The sequence below is a fragment of the Sarcophilus harrisii genome, chromosome 3 (genome assembly GCF_902635505.1).
Source record: "Sarcophilus harrisii chromosome 3, mSarHar1.11, whole genome shotgun sequence".
Lineage (NCBI taxonomy): Eukaryota > Metazoa > Chordata > Mammalia > Dasyuromorphia > Dasyuridae > Sarcophilus > Sarcophilus harrisii.
The window spans coordinates 182,549,607-182,562,105 of NC_045428.1; the positions used below are offsets into that span (position 1 = coordinate 182,549,607).

At 34.9% G+C, this 12,499-nt stretch overlaps 1 protein-coding gene across 1 annotated transcript; it reads right to left on the minus strand.

The window, feature by feature from the left end:
* Positions 1-301: 301 nt before the first annotated feature.
* On the minus strand, positions 302-8,016 carry LOC116422544 (dolichyl-diphosphooligosaccharide--protein glycosyltransferase subunit 1-like; the record flags this gene model as incomplete). The annotated part of the gene is given in 2 exon segments (XM_031961244.1): positions 302-384; positions 6,282-8,016. Coding segments are annotated over 2 exon segments (1,818 nt in total), but the record flags the coding sequence as incomplete, so codon positions are not given.
* Positions 8,017-12,499: the final 4,483 nt, after the last annotated feature.

Genomic DNA, 12,499 nt, shown 5'->3' on the forward strand with positions numbered 1-12,499 from the left:
TAGGGAATGAAATGGCAAACCACTCCAGTATCTTTATGTGCCAAGAAACCCCCAAATGCAATTATAAAGAGTTGTTCAACATGACAGAAAATGATTGACCAATAATGATCTTCAATAGGGCAAAGAAAGGACAAGGAAGTTAAACTGTAAGAGATATGCTCCAAATGGGGAAATAATGTGAATGATATGTTGTGATATACATGTTTGAAGGCTTCTTTTTCTTCTTTCTGCTGCCCTCAGAACCCAATTTTGTGATTGTTATGTGAGCAATTGGGACAGAGGCCAATTTTGAGTTTCACTTTTATAAATTTGACTGGAGCCACTGACTGTCACTATCACTGCAATATGCTATCATCTGGTGACCAAGAACACTAGAGCTGGAACCTGAAGAGAAACATTTGATTCAGAAGCTCAAAGATAGATTTCTTAATAGAAGTATTGATCACCATAACTGTCCACTAATGTGAATCTACTTCAGCTGGTTAGATGGGAAGAAGAAGCTCATTTCAAAAATTTTCTTCTCTGCTTTTCCATTTTACTGTGTGAGCCACAGATACAAGACAGACATACATGCCTTCCTTTATCCTTTTACATTAGTTACACAAACTGATGGTTTGGGCATTCTCACTTCCATTCCATCACTGTCACTCCAAAGATCTGAATTACTTTTCATTGTACCTTCAGAATTAACTCATTAAAAGTAAAATTTCAATCTGTCTCACTATATTTTCATCAGTTTATAGAATTTTCTTGATGGGATCAATTATTAAAGTGCCTACTATATGTTATGTACTTACAAAGTATTAGGAATGTAAAAAAGGCCCCCAAAAAGGATATTATCTATTTTTCTGCTGAACCTTGGAAATCTATTTTCCCAAAATTTAGGACACATAATAAGCTTTTCTCAGCTCTTCTCTCTTATATCATAAGACTTGGAAGGGAGAACTCCCAAAATTTTCATAATTCCAATCATAACAACAAATTAGTACCTGTTGGTGAAAATTAGGTCCACTACTATTTTTTTCTATTTTATTCCTCCTCCTATTGAAGGATGAAATTAGTATTAAGGCAAGTTGAGTATTAGCTGCTATATTTGGGGAAGACAAATTGTTCCAACAGATGTCTGAACACTTGAAGTTACCCATCACTATTTACACAGGCTTGACAGGCTTGTGGTCTGTTTCATGAACTTTGCATCTATTATCTTTTTTTTTCTTCCAGGTGGCCTATAGCAAATTGTGAGGACAAAAAAGTACTTTTCTTTTCCTCTGATATTTATCCAAATGTTCTCTTTTCTTCATTGTGGCTATTCTCTATGGTATCTAGTTTGGTGGTTACATGTAGACAGTTTTATCTCTTTCCATTCTTATTCATTTTTAAAATGATTTTAATTAGATTTGCAAGACTCTAGTCAAATGCGTTCATACAAGTATCATTCATTCCTGGCAAAGGGTCTATCATTTTTTATATTTTAAGCTATGATCCTTTCTTAGCTTGTGGTTCATTCCCCAAGTTAACATTTTTCCCATGTGTCCCTTATTGTCAGTGGTAATGATGAAAATATCATCTGTGTCCTTGGGTCCACAAGGTCTTGTGCATATGGATTCAAAATCATAATTTTTAAATTTCTCACAGAATTATTACCCACATGCCTCACCAAGAAATGAATAATATTAATCTTTCTTGAAAAACTAAAACATGATAAATCAGAAACCAGAACTGCTTCTTAGAAAATTTGAAATAATATATGTGGAGAAAGCAAAGTGGGGGATTGCAGTAATATAAATTCTTTTCAAGTACACATTGAGCCCTTGTTTAAACAAATAAAAAAAAGTATTCATGTTATTCTTTTATGTTAATAAAAGAAACTGGAAATTGAAGTTTCTTTAATAAAGATCCCTCTGTGACTTTAATATGCATTAGAAAATCCATATTGGAGGAGAGTTTTTATAGTTGCACTTTACCATTTAAAAGCTTTTTTTTTTTTTTACAATCAACAAGCAAACCAAAAACTGATACTTTGTACATTTAAGTGAATTTTGTGACCATAATAATGGAATTACTTTATTTCAAAATCATTAACCTACTCATGATTAAAAGGATATGTTGGGTGTGACAGAAAAGCTGATGAGACTTCTGTGACATCATAGATTTTCCGAGGGGAAAAACAATGATAATTGCCACAGGATGTATCAGAACATGTGACACACCAATGCGTGTATTTATAAACATAAATCATGTTTATGATTTCAAAAACAAGCAAGAACAACATCAAAAAACATTAAAGAACCATGCCTGTTGTCTTCTCATATTTTGATGAGGATAACTTCAATTCTCATATACCCAGATAAATGAAAAAGTTGGTCTGTAGGTAAATAGTTATTGATACTTTGTTACTTTTTTTAATGAAATCATGTCAACTATGCTTTCTTTTGTTTTCCTTTGAGTAGTTTCCCTTCTTTGATAATGTGTAGCTTTTTGAGTGTAGTCATCTATGTTTTGAAGATTGCTTCTTCTAAAATGGGTTCTAGCATGCATATCTGATCTGGTTCAGGGAATTTCCCTCATTCTGTTTTCCTAAATGCCATTTCTATTTCTTCATATTGCACAGGGAGAAATGAGGTGTTAGGGTCCATGTGTGATGATTCCCTCTGTCACTGTTGATGAAAATAGATTATATAAAAGTTGACAATTTTGTTCAAATTTACATCTACTTGTCTTCCTGCCAGTTATATCTACAAATTCTCTTGGGATGATGTTACTAATTTAGGTTACATGCCAAGATTTCTATAGACTTGTTATCAATTTCACTTCTTTTGCTTGTTTTAAAAAGAGCTACTGCTCATAATTTTCTACCTCCTCTGCTATAGTGGATCACAAATTAATGTAATATAAAATGGCATTGCCTTTGACTGTCACCTCTCTCCATTTCTCAAGGAGATAAGTGTTCCCTGGTGAAGAAAGTTTCTGAACTTTTTTTTTTATCCTCCTACACACTCATAGAGTATGCTTCCTCTTGTCTCACTTTGCTTCTCACCAGTTTATAATGTGTTTTCTGACCTCATCAATTGAACTGAATTACTTTCTTTAAAGTTGCTAAAAATCTTTTTTATTGATTTTGTATGGCTTTTTTCTTTCTTACTACTCTGCTGTTTTTGACATTGTTGGACATTCTATCTTATAATATCCTGTATTCTATGCTAAATCATTATACCACTCTCTCCTAGTTGAAATCATTTCCATATTTCTATTTTAATTATTTATTTTTGCTGTGAAATCATTCAAATCACAAACTCTAACTGAGGATATACACCATAGGTTTATCCTGGGAGGCATTTCTCATCTCTCTACACTCTATTGTTTGATGATATCATTAACTTTATATCAAGTTCCAATTTTTGAAATCTAGTCCTACATAATTAGTTGCTATTGGACAGTTCAAATTTGCTTTTCAATAGCTATTTAAAAATAAATATGTTCAAAAGAAAATTATCATATTTTCTCTCAAAACCATGCTCTAATGAACTTATTTATATAAGAACAAGAGCACCACTATCTCTCAAGTTTGTAAATTCATTATTGTCCCTACATCCTACATCTACCTTATGCAATATATCCAGTTTCCAAATCTTGCCATTTCTATCTCTGCAACATCTCTGAAATTTGCACCTCCTCACTATTCATAGGGCCTTAATTAATAGCCGGTTCATCTTTCACCTGAACTATTGTGATGTCCTTCTAATTGGTTCACATAACTCAATTTTCCTTCTCCTTTGTTGGTCAGATTATAAAGTCACTGTCTTACATAAAGATATGACCAAGTCACTCCTCTGCTCATTAAAATCCGGTGGCTTCTTATTACCACTAGAATAAAATAAATGGATCCTTCTTTAGTTTTAAAAACCCTTCTTTTACACATTACTAATCTTCTCAAATTGTATAATTCAAATTAGCCTTCTTTTTGTTTCTCACTTAAGTCGGTTCATCTTTCATCTTATAGAGCTTTGCTTCCTCTTTCTATCTAACCAAATGATGAAGTTGGTAGCAGAGTAGATAGACAATTATGTCTAATTTTGCATATATTAAAGTGATCTATAACTACTAACTATCCTTATTACTTTCTGTCATTTCTACCAACTTTCAGAGGCCTTCTTTCCTATATATCTTTGAGTTACCTTGAATTTATTTTGCAGTTATTCTGTATATACTTATTTTTATATGCTTATCCATGTACATATATCTCTTAATAGAATATTTATTGTGATTTTGTATCCCCAGAGCCTAATATAGTGCCTGATGTACAGCATTTAATAAATACTTGCTGATTGACTAGATGGTTACAGTGACAAATGTTTTATAATAGTTAAATTTTGTTAAGAAAAGATAATGACCAAAACCAATTTTCATTTCATACTCCTTCTGTGGATATTACTGGCTCCTTAAAATATGCCAGGGTAAAGCTATTAAAATTGTTTATATAGTCTTCTTATCATTATCCTTTTTTTCCATTTTGATTTCAAACATCATTAAAACTAGAGAGACAAAAAGCTGATTCTGATTTTGCTTCTCCATCTAAAACCAAACATTTCTTTTCTGTTTAAATGTATTCAGGTTCATTTTTCTATGGTTTTATCTTTAATATTTCTAATAATTTTGAATTCTATTCAAAAAGGAAGTTATTTATAATATAATGGTACAAGTTTTCTGCCAAGTCTATATCAGTATCCATTATTATCTCACTATTCTAAACCATGTTTTATAACGTGATTTTTACCATTTTCCCTAGTTTGGTTTTATTATTTATCAAAAAATTTAATGATGAAATTGTTGATATGACTAAGCATTTATTACAAAAGTTTTGTATTTTTTTAAGGAAAAGATCCTCTATGCACATAATTAGTTATAGGATCTCTTTTCTCAGGGAAAATAATTGAAAATTGAGGGGATGCCCATCAATTAAGGAATGACTGAATAAAATGTGGTATGTAAGTATAATGGAATAATACTGTGCTATAAGAAATGTTGAGCAAGATGCTCTCAGAGAATCTGGAAAGTCCTACATGAACTCAAGAAAAGGGAAATGTACTGTGTACAAAGTAATAACAATGTTGTGGGATGATCAGCTGTGAATGACTTTATTATTCTCATCAATAAAATGAGCCAAGACTATTCTGATGGACTAATTAGAAATTCTGTCCACTCTCAGAGAAAGAACTGATTGAGTCTGAATACTAATTAAAGAATATGTGAAGATCGCGTATTTTTAAATCAGCAGGAGTCAGGAATTCAGGTTAGGGGAAAATGGTCAGTCTTTATTCTCAGTGAAGAAGGATCAGAGGTGGAAGAGAATCGGCGATAGCAATGTGTGCAGCTGAGTCAAGAAGCTAGCTAGACCAGCAGCCATATGACCAGCAGCTAGAAGAATTGAACCCAGGCCCAATCTCTCCCAGCTTCTCTTCCTGTCTCTTTCTGCCTCCACCCACCAAAATCGTCATTTCCTATACAACACATCAGGACATGCACGGAGAATGGGCGGGGGCCATTCTTTATCCAATCATGTATATTAATAGAGTATAGCCCAATTACTATTTAGCCTCATGTACTTGGGACCTCAGTGCATCAACTCAAACCTCAACCCATTTCATCTCCCGCTTTCTTTTATTTTAGAACACAGGTGGTCATGCCATCCCTGACTCCTCAGGGAGGTCAGAGCCCCCAAGGGGAGGTATTACACAAGTACATAGCAATAACACAGAGACTATTAGGGATGACTCTCCCCACAGTCAGTGCAGGCTCGATGTGGTGTAACAAACATGAATTGTGCATGCAAGTAGCGGAATAGCAAACAATATAAATCAACATGGTGTTGGAAAAGATCACCAGAAGTCCTAGAAGGAGGGTATGTAAACAACAGTCACACATACACCTTCTTCAGCAGCCAAGAGATAGTCCAAAACCAATCTATTGTCCATTGCTTCACATGTCAGGGAATCCAATGATCCCCCTGAGTTTTTGAAGTCCTGCAAAAGTCTTTTTATGTGTTAGGCAATCCAATGATTCCAGCAGATCTTGAAGTCCTGTAATAGTCTTATCATTTCTCAGAGAATCCAATGATTCCTGAGAGTTTTCAAGTCCTATGTCTCAGAATCCAATGATTCCTGAGGGTTTTCTAGTCCTATGTCTCAGAGAATCCAATGATTCCTGAGGGTTTTCAAGTCCAACAATCTTTGATGTCCAAGGCAAGTGCAAGTGCCCAGTGGGCCACTTTTGGTAAGCAGAACTGGCGCTGTGGGAGAGGGTCTTCTCATTCTCAATATAGGCATCTTTCTTGAGCTTTCCTGCCACCAGCCGTTCTGCCTCCAATGACGATTTGAGCACAAGATCTTTCACCTAACTGTCTAGTTTCTGGACATAGCTAACTTTGTCACAAAGATCTGAGCCCTCAGTCTTCAATCTGGACTGCAGAGATGCAATCTCATTAGTCAAGGACTTATGCTCCATTTCCAAGGTCTTCTTGCCACTGTTGAGGGTGAACACATCACATGACTGCTTGTACTTGTTGACAGCTTCATCAAAGTGACTGTACAAGCCTAATCTCTTGTTGACCAGAGTTAAAACCTGTTCAGTGATGCAAGCCACCTTCATCCTGGCTTGAGCAGCTGGATCCTTTGTGATGGAAAAGTCAAGCCTCACATAGATGATCACTGTGAAGAACAAGATATAAAAGGCTGCAACAACCAACAGAGGCTCCTGCAACATGAGGATCTTGTTGAATGTGTAATGTACCACAATGTCCTGGATGTGCTGCTCCACCAAGTTGTTCTGGGCGACAATCACTGTGCGGCCAAACGTATCCAGGTAGGTGTAGTGTAACTCATCTGGGGCTCTGCTGATCTCTTAAGGACTGTCTACTTAGATGTTCTTAGCCCCTTCTGGAAGTATGATCTTCACTGTCAAAGAATCTGTCACTTGTTCGTCAAACACATGGTCCATAAACCTCATCTTCAAGGCATACTGGTCACCTAGATTATAAAGGTACTCATAGCTTGGAAGATTGTAGCCAATAATGTAATGGGTCTTCCATCCACCAAAGAGTGGAAAACGGGGATGGATTTCCATCTCCACAGAATCATCCAAGATAAGAAGGTGGCTGGTGGAGACATTTCCAATTTCATCCCTATAATAAACATCCTGAGCAGCAGCAGGGAGTATGGTCTTGAAAGACCTGATGGAAGAAATCCCACTGTCTGCCTTTCTCTGATAGTCATAACAAGAAAAGGGCCCTTTAAGGACAGCACCAGTATGTTTTAAGTCAACTGTTTCCTCTACAGCAATATTGACCCAGTGAGAGACTTCAATGACCCAGGTCATGCTAGTGATGGTCAAGAAGGGGCTATTGTTCTCATAATGCACTTTAAAAGGATCCTGACTGAAGGGAGGAATGTCTTTGAAGGGGCCATAGTCCAGCATGTCCTCAGAGGGGATAGGATTGCCAAGCTTGGTATAGCTCTCGACATTTCGAGAAGCCAGCTTCACACGCATGGTCTCTGTCTTGGTTGGGTAAGGTGAATAGAAATAATGGTTCCCCTCAAAAACCACAAACTGCTTTTCTGACTGGGTAATCTGGGTAGGATATGGTTGCAGAGCATGAGTGAAGACTGTTTCAATGACCACTTGAATCTTGGCACCTCCAGCTAGGGAATATGGAAGTTTTGCCGTGAATAATTTCCCACTTTTTACTTTAAGCTTTATTTCTCGTACTTCCAAATGATTTTCTTCCTCTTCTCCCTTTAACTGCACGCCGAGGTGGGCCAGCCGAGCCTCGAGCACGGGCTCCAGGGCCAGCATGAAGGAGGAGACGGGCGAGGCCGAGCCGCCTGGGTGCGCCAGCAGCACATCGGCCATCACCTTGGCCAGGTGGCTGCTCAGATCCACCGTGCGCTTCACATCCTCATTCACCAGCTGTGTCTCCGAGGCGGCGGCAGCGGCTGCCCCGTGGGCCACCCCCACGGCCCACAAGAATATGTTTTAAATTTTATTTTATTGAGGTTTTTTTTGAGGGGGGTTCTATTTTTCTTTCACAACACTACTTTTATGGAAATATTTTCCAAATTTTTACATATGCCTTGAAGAGTGAGAAGGGACAAGGGAGAGAATTTGGAACTCAAAGTTTTAAAAATAAATGTTAAGAAAATATTTTAAATGTAACTGTGAAAATAAAATATTTTTATAAAGAAAGAAATTGTTCAGTTTTTAAAGTATTCCAAGATAGATAAAAATCATTTAGTGTATCAAAAATTTGACTTGTAGTGTATGCTTGTGTATGAGTTCTCCATACCCTTTGTATTTCAATTATGCTGTCAATATTATAGAAATCAAAAGTGATATCACAGGATGGAGGATCAGACATTATTTTTATTTCACAAATAGCCAATGGCAAAAATGACCATATTTTGACCAAATTGAATGATAATAAATCTCTCTGTACATTACTTATGTGGATCCTCAGAAACTGAATTCAGTCTTTTGTTTTATTACTTAAAGCCATTATACCTTTCTTGAATCCACTAGAGTTTATCTACCAGCATTGCTTTGGAAAGCCCAGCTAACCTCATGTTACATTAACATACTTTACTGTACAATATTGTAAAATATTGATTAATATTAATTTTGGCTTTATATTAATTACTAGAAAAGAAAATAATAAAAAGTCAATATAATGCTCAAAGCAGAATTTGAAAGAAGCAAAAAGAAGTGAAATACAAAATAGAGGTAAAAAGTTTAGTTTCAAGCAGGAAATCTTGAGCTACCAAGATGGAAGAGTTCATAGTCATGATTAATTGAAACTTCTTTCATAACTGAAAAATAAAAAATGAACCAAATTAAGAAAAAAGAACAAAAGACTTTAAAAAATAATGGTAAAGGAAATTTTCACAGAGGTAATCCTTCAGAAAATGGAAATGAATAGTTATTTTTTTTAATTTAATGAGGATAATTTAATAAAGTTAAACATTTAATGGGCATCTAGGTGACACAATGGGAAATAGGAAAAGATTTGACAGTTATAAAAAATAGATAAAAAAGGATTGCAATTTAAAAAGTGATAAGAAAGGTTGTAAAGACCTTCTACCTCTCTCACATGAACTTCAGAAAATATTTGAAAAGGAACCCATTTGAAAAAGAATAATTTAATGTTATTCTTCAATATTTCATTAATAGAGAAAAAGAAGTAAGGTTCTCTATTAAGTCTACACAAGTATTTTTTTTTAAATGAATAAAAACCATTGGAGGCTAGGATAAGGATTATAACACAGAAATGTAATCAAATTTTTGCAATGGTTTCTGAGTCTTTGAGTGTTACGGTTCAGCTAACATTAGCAAAGTTAGTGCAAACTTCTAAAAAACTCTTAAATGGGTTTGCTGCCAGCAGTTTCTCTGGAAAACAAAAACACTGAAGTTATGTTGCAAATGATACCTGGTCCTATAATTTGTCCCTGAGGTAAAATCCTGACCCTGACCACTCATAACCACTGACCTACAGATCACTGTAGTGATAAAGAACCCCTATATACACTCCATGGATCACTGTACATAACAAGAAGAGGTGAAGCTTCATGTCTGGATAAAAAAAAAACTACCTTCCTCACCAAAAACAAACAAAACCCAACAACAACAACAACAAAAAGAACAACAAAACTTCCAGGAATGTTAAAGCAAATATCCAGTGTTCTTAAGTCAAATCTAAATTATCGTAAGCAGCCAAAAAGAAAGAGTTCAAGTACCAAAGTCCCACACTCAAGTTCGTACAAGACAATTCTATTGTTAGACAGATAAAAAGATAGATATAGAATGAAAAGATCTTTATTAAGAATTTATAATGAGATAGGTATCATACAACGTGCTGAGGATTCAAATAATAGCAAGGAAAAATATTCTCTGTTTTAAAGAAGGAAAAAGTTAATACTGAAATTGAAAAAGTAGAATATAAAGAGTAGTTATGAACTTAGGGAATTCTGAACCATGATAAATGTAACTCATTCAGAAGGGGTATAGAAACTTGGGAACCTGAAACATAAGGTGAAATAATAACTGATGCAGACAAAATGGAAGTGATAGCCAAAGTATATGTCTTGGGTCTCACACTATGTTTCTCTATGTCTTTGATCAGTAAGTTGAAGAAAACATCTTGGAAAAATAATATTCAATTATCAATTATCAAATGACATTTCAATTATGAGGCTTACCACAAAGAAGAACTTCTTTATAAAAATGTGTAAAGATTTTAAATATTGTTAATGAAAAGACCTGAAGCATATAGAAACCTTAAATGTGAAGGCAAGAGGTCAGAAAAAACTTTTTTTTTAATTATAATAACTTTTTATTGACAGAACCCATGCCAGGATAATTTTTTACAACATTATCCTTGCACTCACTTCTTTTCTGATTTTTCCCCTCTCTCCCTCCACCTCCTCCCCTAGATGGCAAGCAGTCCTATATATGTTGAATATGTCGCAGTATATCCTAGATACATTATGTGTGTGCAGAAACAAACAGTTCTCTTGTTGCACAGGGAGAATTGGATTCAAAAGGTAAAAATAACCTGAGAAGAAAAACAAAAATGCAAAGAGTTTACATTCATTTCCCAGTGTTCTTTCTTTGGGTAGCTGCTTCTGTCCATCATGGATCAATAGAAACCGAATTAGGTCTCTTTGTCAAAGAAATCCACTTCCATCAGAATACATCTTCATACAGTATCGTTGTTGAAGTATATAATGATCACCTGGTTCTGCTCATTTCACTTAGCATCAGTTCATGTAAGTCTCTCCAAGCCTCTCTGTATTCATCCTGCTGGTCATTTCTTATAGAACAATAATATTCCATAACATTCATGTACCACAATTTGCCCAACCATTCTCCAATTGAAGGCATCCTTTCATTTTCCAGTTTCTAGCCACTACAAACAGGCTGCCACAAACATCTTTGCACATACAGGTCCCTTTCCCTTCTTTAGTTACTCCTTGGAGTATAAGCCCAGTAGTAGCACTGCTGGATCAAAGGGTATGCATAGTTTGATAACTTTTTGGGCATAATTCCAGATTGCTCTCCAGAATGGTTGGATTCCTTCACAACTCCACCAACAATGCATCAGTGTCCCAGTTTTCCCACATCACCTCCATCATTCACTGTTATTTTTTCCTGTCATCTTAGCCAATCTGACAGGTGTGTAGTGGTATCACAGAGTTGTCTTAATTTGCATTTCTCTGATTAATAGTGATTTGGAACATTCTTTCATATGAGTGATAATAGTTTCAATTTCATCACCTGAAAATTATGTGTTCATATCCTTTGACCATTTATGAATTGGAGAATGGCTTGGTTTCTTATAAATTAGAGTCAATTCTCTATATATTTTGGAAATGAGGTCTTTATCAGAACCTTTAAGTGTAAAAATGTTTTCCCAGTTTGTTGCTTACCTTCTAATCTTGTTTGCATTAGTTTTGTTTGTACAAAAGCTTTTTAATTTGATGTAATCAAAATTTTCTATTTTGTGATCAATAATGGTCTCTAGTTCATCTTTGGTCACAAATTTCTTCCTCTTCCAAAAGTCTGTGAGATAAACTATCCTATGTTCCTCCAATTTATTTATAATCTCGCTCTTTATGCCTAAATAATGGACCCATTTTTATCTTATCTTGGTATTCGGTATTAAGTGTGGATCCATGTGTAATTTCTGCCATACTAATTTCCAGTTATCCCAGCAGCTTTTGTCAAATAAAGAATTCTTATCCTAAAAGTTAAACTCTTTGGGTTTGTCAAACACTAGATTGCTATTGTTGACTATTTTGTCTTATGAACCTAACCTGTTCCACTGATCAACTAATCTATTTCTTAGCCAATACCAAATAGTTTTGGTGACTGCTGCTTTATAATAGAGTTTTAGATCAGGTACAGCTAGGCCACCTTCATTTGATATTTTTTTTCATTAATTCCCTTGAGATTCTCGACCTTTTTTTATTCCATATGAATTTTGTTGTTATTTTTTCTAGATCATTAAAATATTTTCTTGGAAGTCTGACTGGTATAGCACTAAATAAATAGATTAGTTTAGGGTGTATTTTCATCTTTATGATATTCGCTTGGCCTATCCAAGAGCACTTAATATTTTTCCAATTATTTAAGTCTGACTTTATTTCTGTGGAAAGTTTTTTGTAATTTTGTTCATATAATTCCTGACTTTCCTTTGGTAGATAGATTTCAAAATATTTTATGCTGTTGACAGTTATTTTGAATGGAATTTCTCTTTGTATCTCTTGATGTTGGATTTTGTTGGTGATGTATAAAAATGCTGAGGATTGATAGGGATTTATTTTATACCATGCAACTTTGCTAAAGTTATGAATTATTTCTAATAGCTTTTTAGTAGAATCTCTGGGGTTCTCTAAGTATACCATCATATCAACTGCAAAGAGTGACAGTTTGATTTCCTCATTGCCTACTT